Source organism: Corvus kubaryi, unplaced genomic scaffold, assembly GCF_017639235.1.
Source record: "Corvus kubaryi isolate FWS band 111438036 unplaced genomic scaffold, C.kubaryi_AGA036_p1.0 37385, whole genome shotgun sequence".
In the NCBI taxonomy this organism is placed as follows: Eukaryota; Metazoa; Chordata; class Aves; order Passeriformes; family Corvidae; genus Corvus; species Corvus kubaryi.
In genome coordinates, this window is record NW_024581127.1 from 16,156,982 (window position 1) to 16,177,987 (window position 21,006).

The 21,006-nt window shown below is 45.7% G+C and overlaps 1 protein-coding gene across 1 annotated transcript in view; it reads right to left on the reverse strand.

Moving 5' to 3' along the window:
• Positions 1-425: 425 nt before the first annotated feature.
• The window catches only part of RRM2B (ribonucleotide reductase regulatory TP53 inducible subunit M2B), a 21,099-nt gene continuing 518 nt past the window's right edge, over positions 426-21,006 (reverse strand). The window contains exons 2-9 of the mRNA XM_042036112.1: positions 16,434-16,591; positions 14,769-14,885; positions 13,721-13,854; positions 12,068-12,162; positions 9,954-10,087; positions 4,407-4,511; positions 3,207-3,320; positions 426-2,729 (exon numbers count right to left, since the gene is read on the reverse strand). Of these exons, the coding sequence (XP_041892046.1) occupies positions 2,577-2,729; positions 3,207-3,320; positions 4,407-4,511; positions 9,954-10,087; positions 12,068-12,162; positions 13,721-13,854; positions 14,769-14,885; positions 16,434-16,591 (1,010 nt within the window). The 3' untranslated portion in view covers positions 426-2,576. The remainder of the gene's footprint in view (positions 2,730-3,206; positions 3,321-4,406; positions 4,512-9,953; positions 10,088-12,067; positions 12,163-13,720; positions 13,855-14,768; positions 14,886-16,433; positions 16,592-21,006) is intronic.

Sequence of the window (21,006 nt, forward strand, 5' to 3'; positions counted from 1 at the left end):
AGGCAGGTGCCTGGCCAGCCCCAGCTCAGGGGCTGAACCACATGATGCTGTGCCCAGGCAGTCAGGGTGCTTGCCCCAAGGGCATGATGACCTTGATAGATCAGGTACCACCCACTGAAAACACATTTTTGGAGTGTTTCTTCATTGAATCTTACAGACTCCCAAAACATTTCTCCTTGAGCCAGAAAATCCCAATTAAAAACAAAACAAACAAACAAAAACCAAACCCACTTGTTTGCTCACTAGACTGCAAAACCTATTCCCAGGAACAAGAAAGAGCAAGTCAAGAGCTCCAAAAAGAGCAAGACAATATGTGGAGCTCTTTTAACTTTCTCCCACAACCCAAAAGCTGTGAATACTGACTTACTTTGTCACATCCCAACTTTATCACTTTGGATTGCACAAGGAAGCATGGAACTTGTAAATGAAGGCATGGGCTTACCCACACTCAAATTTTATTGAAACTACACACATATTTTACACACAAATTGAATGGGAGCTGTTGTACCAGACTTTGGTATCTCATATACATTTACAGAACCTGAGCACGTTGCAGTTTCATATTAGAATACTCTCTATACTCATCATAATTCACAAGACTCAAAATAAATGCTTTTCAGTATTTTCAGTGACATGATAGGTTCCATTACTCTAACAACACCCATTTACAATATTTTCTCTTTCTTCCCTATCAACTCAGTATTTCCAAAAGGTGCTGGATTTTCCCTCTGAGTCCACAGTCCTCTTGCAGTTGCAGGATGTTAGTGAGGGCCACCAGTTCCAGCTTTTCTCTGTATTCTCCAGGTTCCCCTCTGCCCTCTTCCAAGTACCTTAAGTCAAATGACACAGGCTCTGCTCTAGGAAAAAAAAGCTGTTCCATTTCCATGTTCCATACATACTCCTGATCTTTTACAGAGACTAAAAAAACAGAGTCAATTTTGCTGCTTATTTTTATAGCAGGGACAGTTGTTCACTAGGAACTATGCTAAGGCAGTGGACCTGTTTCATGAAACTCAGGTACCCAGGACTATGGCTGATCTGGGCTGGCAGGGAAATAACACTTACACCACCCCATCACTGATAACCCTGTGCTGTCAGCTCAGCTCATGCCAGGTGTATCAAAAGCAGCACAAGATGTTTGCAACAGTTAAGACTTACAAAAGCCCTTTCACAAAATGCTGAACGTTATGAAAAATGCTTAGGTTTAATGAAGCAGAACCCTTTGTCTAGCTCTTGTACACTCACTCCATCTTTGAATAAAAAAGAGCCTATCTATTTGCAGATAAACAAGGTACAGCTGAATAGCATCCCTCACACCCCAAGTACCACTGCAGCACATTAGCCATTCTTCAATTGCTCCATTCTCTGCGTGTGATGGCAAGAAATGACAAACAGTTTTCAGGCACACAATCAAAAACCAAACAACCAGTCCTTTGTAAGATGCTGCTACTCCATACTACTTCTGGGCTTGTTTTTGAAAGGTTTAATAACTTCTTTCAGAAGCTCTTCTGTGACAATGGTTCCAATGGTTGACACTAAACACACAACTTGACATCCCTTCATATGTTACTGGGTGCTTCCTTACAGCCAGAGTAGTACGTTCGTAGCACTTCAAGGGATAGTCCCTTGGAATGATATGTCTTCTCACCCCTTCAATGCACAAGTGCAACCAAGAAGGGGAACAGCAAATCACCTAGCACGACAGTGGGAAGATTGACAATACCCACAGCTGGCTGTTCCAGTGTCAGATGATTACAAACACAACACAACTACAGACTGCTTAATAAGGCACTTGATCAGTGAAGCAAGGAAAAACAGGCAGCACAAGCCAAAGAACTACAGCATGTGGTTTTTCTCCACTGTTAACAGGTGTGCCTTTTCAAGAACCATTCAAAGTCCACTGACCTGTTCAGTTACAGCTGTAAGACAAGAATCACATGTATTTGAATTAAATGCCTACCAAGACCCATCAGTTTTCCAAACAGAGTAAAAATTTTTTTCATACAGAGCCTAGGTTAATGGGGAGATCAAACTTAATTCCTGGGTTTAATAATATTCTACAGTTCAGACCTCCTTAATGTCTTCCCACATTCAATTATTACTGTATCTGCAGCAGGCTGAAACAGAAGAGCTTTTACTCTAGACAAAATCTCTAAACATGAAAATAGAAAACAGGAAAATAATTTATAGCAACATTTTTACATGGAGTGACACCTCATCTAGTTTTCAGACTAAAATACCATAACATGAGATAAATATGCAGTTTGCTTCTTAAAACATGAAGTGTTAAAAAAGTAGTAGTATCCATGTCATTTTTAAAGACAGCATTGACAGCAGATGAGTCAAGGGAATCTTAAAAAGGCCATCCTTTTACAAAGCCATATAAATTTTATAAATGATCCCCCTTTTTTATTCAAATGACACAGAGAGAAATATATTTACTCCTCTGACAAACAACATGAAAACCCAAGAAAAAATCCCAGCAGACTCTGATTCCGTAAGAGGAAATTAAGTTAACTTCACAGCAAAAAGGGAGATGAGGAGAGGGAAACAGTCACCATTCATTTGCCAATTTGTCAAAAATCTGCATCCAGAGTGAAGACATTGTCCATTGTTTCTGTCATAACAGCAAAACGTTGATATTCCGAAACCCGCTTCTCAAAGAAATTTGTTTTTCCTTCCAGAGAAATATTCTCCATGAAATCAAAAGGATTTTCTGCATGAAAGACCTGGGGAAGAAAAACACTATTACACCGGTGATTCTGACAGGAAAATAATGCTTTAAAACCCCACAACAAACAAAACTGTCAAACTCTTTCAAACTAGACCGCCTCCAGCTGCAATATCCTGTAGGCTCTATGGACACCAATCTAAGCAAATTCAGTACTGCCACTCCCAGGAGTTTGGTCTGTGGTGAAGTTCACTTGTGCAAGGGGTTTGTTATTCTTCAAGCACTGCAGCATCTGAGCACAGCTTATGTTTCCCATCCCAAACCTGCTGAGCAGCTGAAGGGAAACAATGGCCTAAATTGTTCTTGTTCTTTTACAGTGAAGCATAGGTATTAATGCTGTGGTTTCAGCTGTCACTCACAGAAGTCCTTGTGCTAAATATGGCCTGCTCCCCAGCAGGACAAGGGAGTACTTTGTGCTGACAGCTTTCCTGGGCTGCACTGGCAGGCCAGCATTTGGGGCAATTGCATCTCTTACCTTTGAAAACCCAAGCTCCATTAGTAACCGGTCTGCAACAAATTCAATGTATTGTTTCATCAAGGTGCAATTCATTCCAATCAGACCCACAGGTAATGCCTCTGTTAGAAACTCCTAGAAGTTAAAATACAGATGACATTTAGAGAAATTAAATTTAAGAAGAAAAAGGAGAGAAGACACCTGTGTTTCACAATAATATAATTTGTGATGTTCAGGCTCCCCAGGAAGTTGTCTGAATAAATAACTTGCATCACTAAATTCAAAAAGTATCTTCTGTTTTCAGTAATTGTTTGTATCTTCCTTTATTTTTAGCCTATTACTCTGGAAAAGGCACAAGATTTTTATCACTGCCCCTCTAATCTGCCTTTCCCCAGTCCTCCAGCATAAGCTTCACTGTAAGCTTAAGCTCTAACTTCAATAAACCTACGGACCATACTAGTGGGAACAGGGATAAATCCAGAAATCAACAGTTTTCCTGGCTTCCAGCCATTATAGAATGACAGATCAGAGACAGCAGTGATATATATGAGTGCTGAACCCAGTCATATGCGTGTTTAGGAACTGATGCAATACCTGTCAGTGTTGTGAGACCAAGCAGGAGCATTTGTCATCATCACAGGAGTTAGATGACAACAGGAAAGAAAACTAAACTAAAATCCTGCCAAATACTCAGCCATGCAGAAACTTGTGCCTGCAGAAGGGCAGCATTTCACATGAAAGAACCTGACATCAACCTCAGAAAAAGTCAGAACCCAGCATGATACACGTGGTCAGAACAGACCCTGCCTCCTCCTGAGGACAAGCAGAGATGTGAATACAATAAGGAGAGACAAAGATCCTGAAAGGACAGATGTAAACAAACTCCTCTCTAGGAGACAGTTGCAGTTGGACTAGATGATTACTGTAGGTCCCTTCCAACTGGAACTATTCTATTCAGTATCAAATAAGAGAGCTTTCCTTCCTTTCTGTCATTAAGGAGAAAACCAGTTGCCAGCTTCAGCTTCCCCCAGTTGTTTGACAACTGAATCAGAAAGTCTCTGACTTCTTGCCACCATTAAGGAAGAGGGAAAGAATTGCATCAGGGATCCAAGCCTGAGCCAAGTATCAAACACGAAATCCCAAAAGTTAGAAGTTAATTTGTTTATTTCACGCATCAGACTGGATCTGTGCTGCCCATGATGCTGTCACAGCCAGGATTACCTGCTCAATTTCTACAGCATTAACGATGATCTCACGGACTCGCTCTTCTGACGGTCTGTTCACTAAATAATGGAACATTAGACAAGCAAAATCACAGTGTAGACCCTGAAATAAGAGAACAATGGAAAAAACAGTCAGTTTTCCCCTCCTCCACATAGTTCGCTCTTATTTTCAGGCAGCCTCATCTGAGTTGAAGTTTCCCAGCCTCCTGCTTTTTTGAGTCTTAGTGTTATCACTTGTAGTGTGGACTTGTAGTTTACAAGGCAGTAACATCTCAAATCCAACACATGCCACCTACGCCAAAATAATGCTCAGCATACATGTTTCTCCGGTAAAATTTTTCTGAGGGCTGCTCTACTGCGAGGGATCCCACACAGAGCCCTGCTTCCTGTCAGGGTTGATTTTGCAGAAAGACCTCTACATCAAGACTGGCAAAACTACTTGTGAGTTAAAATAGGCTGTTTACCTCCTCTTTGCTTCGAGATAAAGCTTTATTTAAATTCTTCCAGTAGTATTTCTTCCCTTGCTTCTCCCAACAGCATTTTCAACAAGGCAGATTCAGATTAGAGTCACCAAACCCAAGATTAACAAATCATCTCTGCCCCAGCTAAACTCCCCTTCTCATTTTACCCAGCTATCCTACACAGAGCCTAACGAACTGTGCTCCTTTCCAGGGTTTCCAGAAAAGTCTCCTGCTAAGGTAAGAAAACCTCAGGAGACAAGCAATCCCTCACAGTCTGCAGAGGGTACCAGCCAGATGCTCCAAGAGGTGCCTCAGCTTCTCTTTGACTTGCCTGGGTACAGCTTGATGCTCTGGCTTCAGCCATACCCACCACTGCCAGACTAAAGGAGGACTCCACTACCATCTCTCCTCTCAACAGCAAGGTGGTGATTACAGCCAATAAGCACCAAGAGGGCACATCCAGAGTGAAAACAATCAGAAGGATTTGGCAGACTAAGGGCTACAAGACAATCCAATACTATCATTAACAAGGGTCAAAACAAAACCTGGGGACTGACTGACTAGAGAACTGTTCTGCTGCGAAAGACCTGGGAGTCTCCATGGGTGACAAGTAGACTGAGCCAGCAGTGCCCTTGTGACCAGAGGGGCAAGGGTATCTCAGGGTGCATCAGGAAGAGTGTGGCCAGCAGATCAAGGGAGGTGATCCTCTCCTTCTGCCCGGCCCTGGTGAGGTCACATCTGGACTGCTGTCCAGTTCTGGGCTCCTCAGTAGGAAAGAGACAAGAAGCTACTGGAGAGGGTCCAGCAGAGGTCACAAAAATGATGAGGGATCTGGAGCATCTTTTTTATGAGGAGAGACTGCAAGACCTGGGTCTGTTTAGTCTGGAGAAGAGGACACTGAAAGGGGATCTCTTCAATGCATATGATTATCTCAAAGGTGGTGGTGAGGTTTAGGAATGGTACTCCCTAGTTCAGTACCCCCACCAAGACTCTTCCAAACCAGATGCCACTTGCTCGCTACACCAGCTTCCCCTTGCCCTTTCCTGCTCTGGGGACGGAGGCACAAAAGGTGAAAATCATGGGAATGGTAAGAACAATTTACTGGAAATAACAATGGTAACGAAAGGAACAGTAACAGCAATATCAATAACAAAATGTATAAGACAAAGAAACTATTTACATGGAAAACCAGTGACAAATACCTACCCGCTCTCCCCAATTAGGTTTTTTCCCACTGGAAGGAATGCCCTTCTTCTCAAAAGCAGGAGAGGGAGTCCCTTTTCCCCACCCCTGTCAATGACCTGAGATGGTACCCAGTAACATTAGGGTCTTAGCCATGCCCACACAGCTCCAGGCTCTACTGCCTCACAGCTACTGCAAAAAATTAACCCTGTCTTTGGCTGAAGCCAGGACAGGCAGGTGCCAAGAGGATGGTGCCAGGCTCTTTTCAGTAGTGCCTGGAGACAGGACGAGGAGCAATGGCTGTAAACTAAAACACAAGAAATTTCACCTCAACATGAGGAAGAACTTCTTTATGTCAAGCATGACAGAGCACTGGTACAGGCTGCCCAGGGAGATTGCGGGGTCTCCCTCTCTGGAGACATTCCAAACCCACCTGGACACGTTCCTGTGTCACCTGCTCCAGGTGACCCTACCTGGCAGGGGGGTTGGACAGGATGATCTCCAGAGGACCCTTCCAACCCTAACAATTCTGTGATTCTGTGAAAACCTTTTTAGAAAGGCTGTAAAATCCTTGTGATTCAGGTCACAAAACAGCCCTGAAATAACGTAATTTGGGAAGTATCCCCCCCCCTAACAACAGCATTAGCTGCCTGCTGCAGGGCTTCCCATGGTCTAATCCAGGGCAACATCACCATCAGGATGCAGGACATGCCTGGCTTCTCCCATGAACCAGTGTGCTCTGCTCACTCGTGCTCCTACCAGCTTTGCACCTTTAAGTATCAGAGATCCACCAGCTCAAGAACAGTTTGGGAACAGAGTCTGCAGCTCAAAATACACTCTGAGCGTTAATCATTTATCTGTTCAGGTGCATCAAAAAACAGTTTGTAGTTTTCCATTGTGGATTCTTTTTACTGACACTGGGTTTCAATGCAGGTGCTCTGTGCACCAAGCTTTAACCTTTGTAACAGCACTGCAGTTGGAATTATGCCAGCAGAGCTCAAGAAAATTTTAGTCTTTTGGTGCTCGACTCTGCAAAGAAGTACAGTTACACTCATTCACCTGCAAGTGATCCTTGTAACAAATCCTGCCTCACTCAAATGTATCAGCTCATAATGACTCACAGAAGACACAAGGAAGGTGAAGGCTGAAGAACTACTTATTTTTTCTTACTCATCATATCACTTTCTTCAAAAGTGTATTTTAAAGACATATCGTAAGATATCTCATTTCAAAGCAGTTTATCTAACCCATGAAAATTACTTCCATTATGAAAAAGCTCTTTACACTTTAAGAGCAACTCTGCTAAGTTACAACCACTAGCATGTTTATACTGCATACAAAACTGATCTTTCTACTTTTTCAGTGCTGACAGTGCTGTAAGTAGTGCAGTGCACAGTCCCCAGCCATAAACAACAGCTACCAACTTGCAGGGAGCAAGGAAAAAGAAAGGAAGGAACCAGTGAAAAGAAGGGGCACTTGTAAGCACATAGCCTGTCACATTTGGTGTGCTGACATGCAGCCCCTCAGACACTTCATACCTTAAGAAGCGCTCTCCTCAAAGGCAGATTTGTAGTTGCCCCCTCCCAGGAGATTCTGTCGCTGTGCAGCAACACAAGACCATGGAGAGGGGTGGTATCTGCTGCTTCTGCAGCAAACTGCCACAGCTGGCTCGGTGATGGATGCAGGCAGCTGTCTGCAAGCTCCGGGACCCACAACCAGAAGCAGGTCGAGAGTGGTACCTGGAGCACACTTGAACCTGCCTGAAGCAGCTGAGGCACAGCAAGTCTCAGAGTCACACACTATCCAGGTCCTTGCTCCAGCCAGCCCACCCTGCAGCGGGGGCCCATGCAATTCCACCCCACTCCTTGAGTGGCTGGGCCTTTGCCCTCCTTCACAGCACAGGAAAACAAACATTCCCTTCAATTTAAAAAATCCACCTTTTTCATAATACTATATGCATTGGTGTGCTGGTTTTGGGTAGAGTTGGTCTTCTTCACGTATGGTTTGAATTTGGCCTGAACACAGGGTGGATAATATAGAGATGTTTGTGCTATTGCTGAGCAGGGCTTACACAGAGGCAAGGCCTTTTCTGCTTCTCGTACTGCCACACTGGTGAGGAAGCTGGGGGTGCATGGGAGGTTGGGAGGAGATTCAACACCTGTCCTGAGCTGGGACAGGTGACCCAAACTGACCAAAGGGATATTCCAGACCATGTAACATAATATTCAATATATAAAGTGGAGGGAAGAAGGAGGGGGGGGGGCATTTGGAGTGATGCTATTTGTCTTCCCAAATCATCGTTGCACCTCATGGGGCCTTGCTCTCCTGGAGATGGCTGAACACCTGCCTGTCCCTGGGAAGCAGTGAATTAAATTGAAAATTCCTTGTTTTGATTTGCTTGTGTGTGTGACTTTTGCTTTCCCTAGTAAACTGTCTTCATCTCAACCCATGAGCTTTGTAGCTTTTACCCTTCCGATTCTCTCCCTGGTCCTACTGGTGGGGGAGTGAGAGTGATAGCATGGGGCTTGATTGCTGGCTGGGATTAAACCACAACTGGGACACCAGTATTTATGTTTACTCCCTTTAAAAACAGGTATTTCTGTTGAGGGACTCAGCAGCACCCAGGCTTTACGTTCATTAATGCTGTTTGCTGGGTAGAAAACTGGCTGGATGGCCAGGCCAAAAAATGTGGTGAGAATTAAATCCAGTTGGTGGCTGGCCACAAGTGGCATTCCCCAGGACTCAGTTATGTTATGTTATATATGCTACATATATATATATATATACACACACATACAGATATATATATACATTACTGGCTCCAGTGGCCTGTCCTGTTTAATATCTTTATCAATGACCTGGTAAAGTGGATTGAGTGCACCCTCAGTCAGTTTGCAGAAGTCACCAAGTTTGGTAGGAAAGTTGAGCTGCCAGAGAGTAGGAAGGCAGAGGGATCTAGACAGGCTGGATCAGTGGACTGAAGACAATGGTATGAGGTTCAACAAGGCCAAATACCAGGTCCTGCATTTATGCCACAATAACCCCATGCAGTGCTACAGACTTGGGGCAGAGTGGCTGGAAAGCAGCCCAGCAGAAAATGACCTGGGGGTACTGGTTGAGAGTGGCTGAACATGAGCCAGTGTGTGCCCAGGTGGCCAAGAAGGCAATGGCATCCTGGCCTGTGTTAGCAATAGCAAGGCCGAAGGACCAGGGCAGTGATTGTCCCTCTGTACTCAGCACTGGCAAGGTTGTATCTTGAATCCTGTGTTCAGTTTTGGGCCTCTCACTACAGGAAGGACATTGAGGTGCTGCAGCGTGTCCAGGGCAGGGCAAGAGAGCTGGTGAAAGGTCTGGAGTACCAGTCTTATGAGGATTGGCTGAGGGAGCTGGGGGTGTTTAGGCTGGAGAAAAGGAAGCTCAGGGGAGACCCTGTCACTCTACAACTACGTAAGAGAAGGTTGTAGTGAGGTGGGGTCAGTCTCTTCTCCCAAACAACAAGCAACAGGACAAGAGGAAATGGCCTCAAGTTGCATCAAGCAGGGGATTAGACTGGATATTACAAAAAAACTCTTCATGGAAATTGCTGTCAAGCAATTATTAGAATAGGCTGTCCAGGGAAGTGGTTGAGTCACCATCCCTGAAGGTATTTTAAAGACATGTGGATGTGGCACTTAAGGACATGGTTTAGTGGTGGACTTGGCAGTGGCAGGTTAACAGTTTGATTCAGTGATCTTAAAGGTCTTTTCCAATCTAAATTATTCTATGATTCTGCAATTATTGGTAAAGGTCTGCTTCTTTCCCCTTTCTCTGTCAAGACTATGGGTTCTTCATGAATATAATTCTGCTCTTCCCCTGGAAACTCCCTTTTCTTCCCAAACAGTGTGTAAGACATGCCACATTACCTCATCTCTGCTAATAAGTTCATTGGAGAAAGTCAGTCCAGGCATCAGGCCCCTCTTCTTCAGCCAAAATATAGCAGCAAAGGAACCCGAAAAGAAGATGCCTTCCACTGCAGCAAAGGCAACCACTCTCTCACCTGTTTAACATAACACATTTTTCATTAGACACAAATTGCTGTATTGCTCATCAGCAAGATGCACCATTTGCATCAGACAGAATGATGCTGGAGAGGAGCAATCCCCTTTGCAGCACCAGATGCTGTCTTTGACCACATCCAGCAGCAGATCCCGAGCCACAGAGGGTCTACACACCCCACAGCACTCAGCCAGAGGCAACCCCAGCAGAACTGAAGAACCATGGCACCCACTGAAACTGACACAGATCAGAAGCAAAAGAATGTAATTGTCCAGAGTGGCCAAGACATTAGTACTCCTTTATCTCTTTCTCCTGAAAGGCCAGAAAGCAGCTGTGTTAACTGACAGAACAAAGAAAATAGTCAATCTCTTAAAATGAAACAAAAACCCCTACCCCACAATTTCTTCTTGTTGGGAATCTACATAAAACCGTATTCTTACAAGAGTGAAAGACTACAGAATGTAAGCCAAGACTCAAATAACTATTTGTGCTATCCCACCTTTAATCCAAGGAAAGCAAGGCATTATTGGTCCCAGTTCTCCCTGCTCTCTACAGGAATGTATTTCTTCAGACTACAAGACCATCTGACTGTTTAGTGAAGCCACATCATTCCATGTACACCACTTCAAACAACTTCACAGGCTCATTGTGTATGTTCTAACATTAAGAGCTTTTGCACTAAGTTCTGGAGCCTTTTCCCAATAAGAACTGCATAGAATTTTGTTAAAAGATAACCCAAAATAGCCAGATGTCCCACTTCTTCTATGAGATACAAATATCAACTGCTGGCTCATCTGAAGAAATTCGAGTTAGGAAAAAAGCACAGAGAGCAATACCAACTTACAAGTATCACAGAAGTTATTAGGGAGAGAATTTTTCTGGCAACACTAAAAATCTCATTGGTTATTTCTATAGAGGAATGGAGAAAGGCTGCTCATAAAATACAGGTTTAATGAAGCACAAGCCTGATTACTTATTTGGATAAAATGCATGAAGTTTGGGGGCAGGGAGCAGGGGCTACACTGTTTTTTAAGTTAGGGAACCTTCTGATTCCTGGCACACCCCACACTGCTGGGAGCCAAACAAAAGGATGATGAAGGGGCTCCACACACAGCAAGCAAAGTCAGACTGGGGAGGCAGTGGGAGCACCAGGACAGAATAATGTACAGCTACAAAAAATAACCCCTCTCAAAAAAGAGCTGTGAACAGATGCCACAAAAGAATGATGTTCAGATTTATTTTGTTCACCAAGCTGAATCTCTCCATCTCCTACACTTTCTTGAAATATAGAGGATGTTTGCTTAAAAAACTTCACCAAAGTGCACCCATTATGCATTCCAGCTACAGCACACCCTTCAGAGTCAACACTGTAAGAATGCAGAACACTGGAAAGGATGCCCTGCAGCATGCTGATGGAAGCTGAGCCAGTGCCCCAGCTCTGAAATGAGATACAAAAACTAGAAACCTGGTCCCAACAGCAAACCAGGAACACCAGAAATAGATGGTTCTTGAATCTTTTTGGTCCAGGCTCAGTCATGCCTCAGTTCCAAAAAACTGATTTGTCTATATGAACATGAACACAGAAAATGCCTGGACTTGCAAGACTTCAGCTGCCCAGTTCTGAACACCAAGTACAAAATAAGAACCAACTAGAATAAATAATCAAAACTAGAAAAGAAGGTCTACAAGCAAAAACTGAGGAAACCAGGGTTGTTCAGTATAAAGACAAAAAGGACAGAGATCTACAAGCATTTTTCATAACATGACTTCAGGGGGCACTGTCATTACTGTATTTCTCTAACTGAAGATAAAAACATACATGCTCACCAGAAGTTACTTCTAGTTCTTTAGTTAAACCAGAGATCCAGAAGCCACTACATCTGTGGAGAATTTCATTTCATGTTCCAGGGGTGCAGCTTACTCACAGAGCACCAACAACAGAATATATGCAACAGAAACAAGTTTTAAAAAAGCTACACACCAAAAGTGGATTCTCGGTCTTCGATCCACTTCAGAGCCCAGTCTGCTTTCTTCTTAACACAAGGCATTGTTTCAATGGCATTAAATAAGAAATCCCTATAGAAGAAAACAGAGACAAAACATCAAAATAGTGATTTATGTAAATCTGCCCTGGTTGTCCCTTCCAGCTCCACCAGAGAGAGGATTATGCAAGGCTCTGAACTAACCCAAGTAAGAGACCATTCCCACCCCAAAGGGGTGATGATCTGTCCTGGTTTTGTCTGGGATAGAGTTAATTTTCTTCCTAGTTGTTGTACAGTGTTGTGTTTTATATTTAGAATGAGAATTCTGTTGATAACACACTGAGGTTTTAGTTGTTGCTAAGCGGGGTTTACATGAAGTCAAGGACTCTTCAGCTTCTGACCCCACCCCACCAGTGAGCAGGCTGGGAGGCACAGGAAGCTGGGAGGAGACACAGCCAGGACAGCAGACCCCCAGTGGCCAAAGGGATACTCCACACGATGTCATGCTCAGAATACAAACTAAGGGGAAAGCTGGCCAGGGGCTACTTCTTGGGAACTGGCTGGGTATCAGTCAGCAGGCAGTGAGAAACTGCATTGTGCATCACTTGTTTTGTATATCATTATTATTATTACTTGCCTTTTCTGTGCTATCCAACTGCCTTACCTCAAACCACCAGTTTTACTTTTTTCCCCAATTCTCTCCCACCCCACTGGGTGGGGGCAGGCAGTGAGTGAGCTGCTGTATGGTGTTTAGCTGCCTGCCAGGTTAAACCACTACTTGATCTCTGATAACAAGGGCAGAGGGAGGCAAATGTGCAGAAGGGCTCAGGAGAGGCAAGCTGCGAACTCAAACATCCCATCCCAGGAGTGCTCACCCACCACACCACAGTGCCTCTCAGACTTGAAGCCAGCCACTTCAGTTTATCCACGAAACAAAACCTCATCTTGCCCAACTCCACAAAAGGAACTGGACAACTCCCATGTGCACAGACTCTGTTCCCATGCTGAACACCGGAAAGGAAACCCTGCAGCTCTGCCACCATCACCAACACAGGATGCCACTGTGGGAAAGAAAGTGCTGCCTGACCATCACCATGGTGGAGTCTCTGAGGGAAAATGCTGCTTTTCAAACATATTACTGTTTGGACTAGGAACTTCTTCAGACAACAAAGGTGATGGAACTCTCCAAAGAACTCAATCATTCAAAAATAAGCAGTTTGAGTTGTATTAAAAAGCACTGACAACAAAAAGGCTGAAAGGATGCAATACATTGACTGCTGTACATGAGAAACACCATTTTGATCATGAGCACTTGATTTCCTCGGGCTGATCCTTTGCTGATGTAAGAGCAAGCACCACAGGAGCGTGATAACCTCAAGGAGCTCATCTAACCTTTAACATTTCACATAGTCCATGCCTGCAGAAGTAAAAGATTTATACAAATATTCACTAACCTTCTGATACTCCCACAACAAGCCTTGGTCAGTAATACTCCTCTCCATTTTGGGGGTGAGGCATGCAAGCCTTGAAAGCTTTAAGGAACCTTCCCCAACTCCTCCAGAAAGTCAGCATGAAACAGGAGACAGCTGCAGCTGCCCAACAGCAGCGCCACTGGCTTCAGTGACACGTGTGTAACACGTCCAGAGGTTTACCTTTTCTTGGGATCTTTGATGTAGGTGTCTATGAGCAAGCTGTACATCTCTGAGTGAACATTCTCAATGAGAATCTGAAAGCCATAGAAACAACGAGCTTCTGGGATCTGCACCTCCTGACTAAAACGTGCCACCTACCAAAACCAGAAAGCATGGCAGTGAGTACAGTAAAACAGTCCTGCACAACACTACTCTGAGCTTAACAGGAGAGACAATAGATCTCTGCTACAGAGACAGCATGGGAGCAGTTTGGTCCTACTTTGTTCACAGACGTGTCAATGGGACAGCTGTGGTGCAGAGGAAAATAAAGCAGTAAATACATCTAAGAGCTGAAGCATGAGGGCACACGTACACAGGAGAACAGAAAAGTAATGCAATACTAAACACTTCGCACTGAACAAAGCCTCAGACTTCCTGTTCATCATTAGAAATATAAACAGCATGACATAAGGCATGTTCATGCAATACATGCACACATTTTCTACATGTTATAAACATTCGAACACTTGAGATTAAACTGGGCATTTGCAGATAGATACCCCTGCTAATCCGTGACGAGATATTCTCCAGCCCAGAACAGATCTCAACAGGAAGAATTCCCTACCTTTTTAGCAGCACCCACCTGCAGCCTCAAGAGATTCTAGGATGCCATTCAGTGAGAACAAAACAGATTTTACCAAAATGAGGAATACATATCACAGCCATGGTCTGTATTCCCTACTTTTCAATTAACATGAGTACAGGAAAAATATGTGGTTCTATTAATTCATTCAGAAATGCACATCCCACAACCAAGCAGGGGCTGCACTTAAAAATGGTGTCCCAGAGTGATGTGATTTGGAGTTCTGATGGCCACAGCTGACCCAATTTAACTCAAACACTGCTCCCAGAAGAACAGGCTGCTTGTTCCACTTGACAAAGGTGAGATGGAAAGAAAAAAAAAGTACACATTTAATAAACCTATGCATTAATGTGAAAAAGCCAAAATGGAAAGCTAATAAGACAACAACATGACTAAGTATTCAAGCCCTCTGTAAGTCTTTCTCACCAGGTTTTCATTTACAATTCCATCACTGGCTGCAAAGAATGCCAGAACATGAGAGATAAAGTATTTTTCATCTGCTTTCAGCTTGTTCCAGTGAGGAAGGTCCTTTGACAAATCAACCTAATGAAAAGAAAAAAGAACATTATTGTCCTTCAGCATTTGTCATTCTGTAAAAACAGAAGCAGCCCAGTCAAGTGACTGAGGCAGAGTTTTGGCATTTGCTTTCAAATCTTTACACATAGAAAATTCAAATATTTGTGACTGTAAAAGACAACAGATACACTGCACTTCTGTTGTCTCTCTCTGCAACAGTAACATCATGTACTTGTTTCACAGTTTACACTTTGTAATTTGGAATAAAAATCAGTGTCTATTGAATAAATAGATGAGATTTTGAAAAGCATTAGTATCTTTTTGTCACAAGTATGAACATGCACCAGTAAGCAGACCTTACTCTGAGACACTTAAACTGTACTTGAAATAAAAACTGATACTCCAAGAAAGCTATACCTAAGTGTGCCAAAAGATGGACTGAGGGTACCTTTGCCTTTGGCAGGTGTTCAGCCTCCATCTTGTCGAAGAACGGTACAGAGCAAATGCTGTGCCACTGCTCTTGTCTATCACACCAAACCCCAGCCATGAGAGAAAGCCACAGCTTCCCTTCACATAGACCTGTTTTGTTTGCTGGTTTGTAGGATTTCTGAAGCAAAGCAGCACTTCAGTAGAGTCAGATGTGAAAAATGCAGAGGACCCACAGATGGTGGGACAGTGTAAGAAGGAACCAGTAACAGAGTAAAAGGGAAATGCTGATAAGGCAGGAATTCAAGTACTTTTTCTTTAATGGTTTAAATGAAGCTCTGCTGCAACAGGGCAGCAAGACACCCAGCAGGCAATGAAATATCACCTCCACAAACAGCTGCTCACCATCCCATGATGCTTTCTGGTCTATTTAGAGCCTGCCAATGCTTTCATCTCACTCCTCTGCAGCTGCAGACCACTGCTCACAAACAAGCAAAGAGTGCATAAGCTTTGAGTTGGAACAACCAGCTCCCCTGGCAGGTGATCTCTCCAAAGCAGTGCAGTGTTCAGAGGCCTGCACTGCTGCAAGCATAGCAAGCACTGCTCAGGTCTAGCTAACCAGCAACCTTGGGGAAGAGCTTAGAGCTTGCACTGTAACATGGGGCAAGCACCTCACCAGGGCAATAAGGAGTCAGCTAAATGCATTTTTATCAAGTGTCCCTGATTAACACCATCTCTCTGGAAATTTAGGTACCTAATATTAAGGAACAGCATGAAATTTCCCAGAGCATCTTACACGGGCAAGGAGTTAGTTGCAGGTTCAGAGATCACAGCAGGGTAGGAGCTATCTGATCACAAATCAGAGCCATCTGACTTAGGATTTCTTTATAACCAGAGAAGTACCCCAGGACACAATTCCACCTCATCCTGAACTAAGCATCTAAAACAGCTCTGCTGAATCACCCTGTGGAAGCAGCTTGCTTGCCACTGTTGATGGAGGGAGTTCTGCTTTGGTCCTGGCACCTCATGTTCGATGCAATTAATTCCAGCCTTTGCAACACAGAAGCCAGCAGCAGCAGAGCTAGGAAAGATGCACCAGGACCCCAGTGGTCTGATTGCCTTTTGCCAACCCACTAGCCCAGGGCTCACCTCTTCTGCTGTCCAAAAGGAGGCCTGAGCCTGCTTATACATCTTCCATATGTCTGGGTACTGGATGGGGAAGATGACGAACCGGCGGTGATTTTTTCTGAGTAGAGGCTCTTCGTCAAGGCCTGAGCCATTTTCAGCAGCATTCCATGAGCTCTGAAAATAAAGCACAGCTCTGGTTAAAGTTACCATTATTGATTCCTCCTTCTCGCAGTATCCAAAAGGCGTGGTTTAAAGTTCACCCATGTCACACAGACACTCACCTGCCCCTCTGGGGTGGACATGCTGCCTGTCCCTGGGGTACGTGTCCCCTCGCCCTCCATCCGTGCTCCCGGCAGCACTGCCTGTCCTCCCGGCCCTACCCAGCACAGCTCACACCAACCGCCCCCTCCCAGCTGTGCCGGCGCCAGGAAGCGCCCCACACCTGTGTGCCAAAGACAAAGCAGAGGAAATCTGCCCCGGGAGACATCAGCCACCGTGGTACCACACATGGAGAGACGTGTGAGGTCACGGCATGGTGCTGCCCCCTGCAACCAGCACAGCCCCACCAGGCTCACTGCCCAGGTACTTCCCAGCCATCTGCTTTACATTCAGCCATTAGGACCTGGATGGACCTTTTTAAGAAAGCCATGAGATCACAGCTACTAATGCCAGCTGATGGAGGACAGCCCTGTGCCACAGCGAGTCTCAGCATGGAGGTCTGTGTATGCAATCTGTGAGGGCAGCCCACACACCAGCGCGGGTCCGGAGGCTGCTCTGGAGCCTCTCCCTCAAGTGCCAATACGAAGCCAACGTGCCTCTTCCCAGCAGCTGGCAGCAGGAAAACCTCTGCCTGGAGTCACCCATCTCCACGCTGACCCTTCTGTGTGGGCTCCCAGAGGACATCTGTGCACAGCTCTTCCTCAGCGAGCTCCCAGCCCAGCCGAGGTGGGGACAGCCAACATTTAGGAAACAGGCCAGTGAAAAGTAGCAGGGGGGGCACTCTGAGCAGGGCCTTCACCTCCCCTCTGGCTGGGGACATGTGCTCCCAGGATCAATCCCTGCATCCCTGCAGTCATGTCACCAAGCACCTACTAGAAACAACTGCTGTGAAGGGCTGTCAGGACAGCACATTGCAACCTCTACAGAAGGGCTGGTGACTCACACTGATCAGAAGTGCAGCCAGCAGGACCCTTTCTGGGTTGGTTCTGAGATGCCACTGACACTGCTGTAGAGGATAACTAACCACAGGCAGTATACGAGGTGTTATGTATAATACAGCAGAGAAGGGGAGCTGATGGTTTGAACACCATTATTTCTACCCTCCTGAAGGTGCCAAAGTCCCTTCCCTACCCAGTCTGCTTGTAACTATGCACATAATAAAAAGCATTCCTCTACTTCAGTTTGGAAAATATCCTCAAACAAATAATGCACTCACATTTTGAAAAACAAATAAAACCCAAACACACATGCACATTGCATAGCTGGCATACATACCACAGATGCCCAATGAATACATCAGGGAAGCACATTCTGGGTTACAATTCTACCACTTTATTATATTTTTAAATATTACCCAATTACATGAACAGATTTCCCAGCATCATCTTGCAGAGTCTGCTGAAGGCCGTGAGAGTGCAAGATCTTTTTTACTTCCCAGGACATAGAGATGGTTACAATAACTCACTGGAATTGGGGGAATTTGGGGTTGGCACATTCGGCACCTTGTCTTAGCACACACCTTCTCAGGGCCTGACATGCAGCCAACAGCTCCATCTGCTTCTGCACCAGCTGTCATCGAAAATGGAAACACTGCAAAAATCTTCCCTGTTAGCCCAGCCACTGCTGGCTCATGGACAGTTTGTTGTCCTCCAGGACCCTCAGGGCCTTCTCTGCAGAGCTGCTTCCCAGCAGGTTGGCCCGCATCCTGTACTGGTGCCTGGGGTTATTCCTCCCCAGGTGCAGGATCTGCATTTGCTTTTGTTGAGTTTCAGATGGTTCTTCTTTGCCCATCTCTCCAACTGGTCTAGGCCCTTCTGAAGGGCTGCACAGGTCTCTGGGATATTGGCTGCTCCTCCTGGCTTTGTGCCATCAGTGAACTTGCTAAGGAGGCATCTGTCCCTTCATCCAAGTCACTGATGGATAAGTTAAACAATACTGGGCCCCGCATTGAACCCTGGAGGACACAACCAGGCCTGCAACTTGACCCTGTGATGCTGACCACAACCCTTCAAGCTCTGCCATTCAGCCAGTGCTCAATCCCCCTCGCCATCCACTCACCCAGCCCACACTTTCTGAGCTTGCCTATGAGGGTATCATGGGAGACACTGGCAAAAGCCTGGCTAAAGCCCATGTAGACAAAAGCCCTTGTCTATTCAGCCAATTGTCCCACCACAGAAGTTAATCAGATTGGTTAAGCACGAGTTCCCTTTGGTGAATCCATGGTGACTACTCCTCATGACTGTCTTGTTCTTCCATGTGTTTAGAGACAGACTGCAGGATGAGCCATTCCATCATCTTTCCAGGGATTCAGGTGAGGCTGACTGGCTTGTGGTTTTAAAAACTGTACAAATACTTTTTTAAATAGATGGTTTTGGTTGTTGGATTGGGTTTTTTTTATAATTTTAAAAAAGGAAAGGTCAGTCACAGAGACGACACCATACTGGAACCTCCTGCTCAACCTATACCCACCTCCCTGATCACCTTCAGGGGCTGAGAGGAGTTTCACAGGCAGGCTCTAAATTGGCAGGCAGGCAGCTAGTGGCTACAAAACAATCCCATCCTCTCTAACTCAATTTCAAGTGCATGGCACATTATGATCACTGCTGAGGCTTCTGAGCAATCACCACCTTGTGATTAAGGAGCATAATGCATTCCTTGCCTTGCCTTCCTGCATCCAGGGGGTACTGGCAGGAGTATGGGGGGCAGGAGAAGGTAACAGTCACTAGGTCAACACTGCCTTCAATCTGCACCCCAGATCTTTTTCTTACTGCTATGATGGTGTACAAAACAGTCAACACTCACCATAACAACAAAGGGCACCCAGTTTATAACGTGTACATGCTTCATTCTGTTCAGACAACATGATCTAAATGCACAAAAGAGCTGAAGCTGGTGGGCACAGGACAACCCTTGCTTCAGCAGGGTCAACTAGAGCAGACTGCCCACGGCTGCATCCAGGTGAGGCTTCAGTATCTCCAAGGATGGAGACTACACAACCTCTGTGAGCAACCTGTGCCAGCATCTGACCACCTTCAGGAAAAACAAGTGTTTTCTTACATGTAAATGCAAGCTTTTGTGCTTCAGTGTGTGACCAATGCCCCTAGTCTCACCATGGGGCACCACTGAGGAGAGCCTGGTTTTCTGTCTCCTTTACTCCCTCCACTGGGTATCTACACACACTCATGGAATCCCCTGGAGTCTTCTCCAGGCTAAACAGTCCCAGCACTCACGCCTCTCTTCGTATGACAGATGCTGCAGTCTCTTAATCATCAGCCCTTTGCTGGACACACTCCAGTACATCATATCCCAGTTACTCCGCAACTGCAAGAGACAAGCTCTTCTGGTGATGACAATAAACCAAATGGACAACAAAGACTGCTTAGGGGTACTGAAACTCCTTCCATTAATTTCAAATTCAGCAAACTAGGAAATAATTAACATATATGCACACATACAACCATCATCCCACAGCAACAGCTGCTGGGCTACATGTACAGGTATCACAGTTGCATGCCCTACATCAGCTGTAGCCAGGGAAAAAGCTAGTGGTGCTGGTAGAGCCAGCACTGTGATGTGGCACATCCACTCAATGGTATGTGACCATGAACCCTCATGCACCCTAGTAAGAGGCTGCATGTGCATCCCACAAGCTCCCAAAGCACTCAGGCCAGCCTTGGGCAGCACAGGCCATGCCAGCAGTGAGACTGGGAAGACCATCACCATTCCCAGGAGAGATGGCTTACACTGCACAGCGTCTGAGGAGCCACCTGCTGGTTCCACATTCTTGAGGGGATGCACAGGACTGACTACACCATGCACCTCTTCACTATGGGTACGTGTCACTGTTCAGGGGAAAACAGTAAGGGGTTTCTTACACTTGTATTTAACATGGCACACCTGGTTTTGGATACTTGAGTACTGATGACACAAGGGTTCCGGAAGACCACGTGCATCTCCCTGCCATGAAGACCCCTTCTCCTCACGCACCTCAGCCTGGCTTAGCGTGGTTATACTAGGGGGACACCAGAAAGCAGCTCAGACACCTCGCAGGGGCAGACTTTCCTGGTCCACAGGGCCTGGGAAGCCAGGAACATTACCAACACCCACACCTGCCTCCATGGCAGCTCGGGGCGGAGGAGCTCTACCTCCCGGCCCCCGCAGGCGCAGCTCTGCAAGCCCAGAAGCCCCGGGGCTGCAGGGCCGGCGATGCCCAGACCCCGTGCCAAGCAGCCCACGGCCTCCGGTCGGAGGCCCGCATCCCCCGCAGGTGCTGCCAGCGCTCCCCGGGCCCGCGGTGCCCGAGCGGGACAAGGGCGCGGGAGGGTGGGCCCGTGCCCTTTCCAGGGCTGTCCGAAGCAGCAGATCCCCGGTGCCC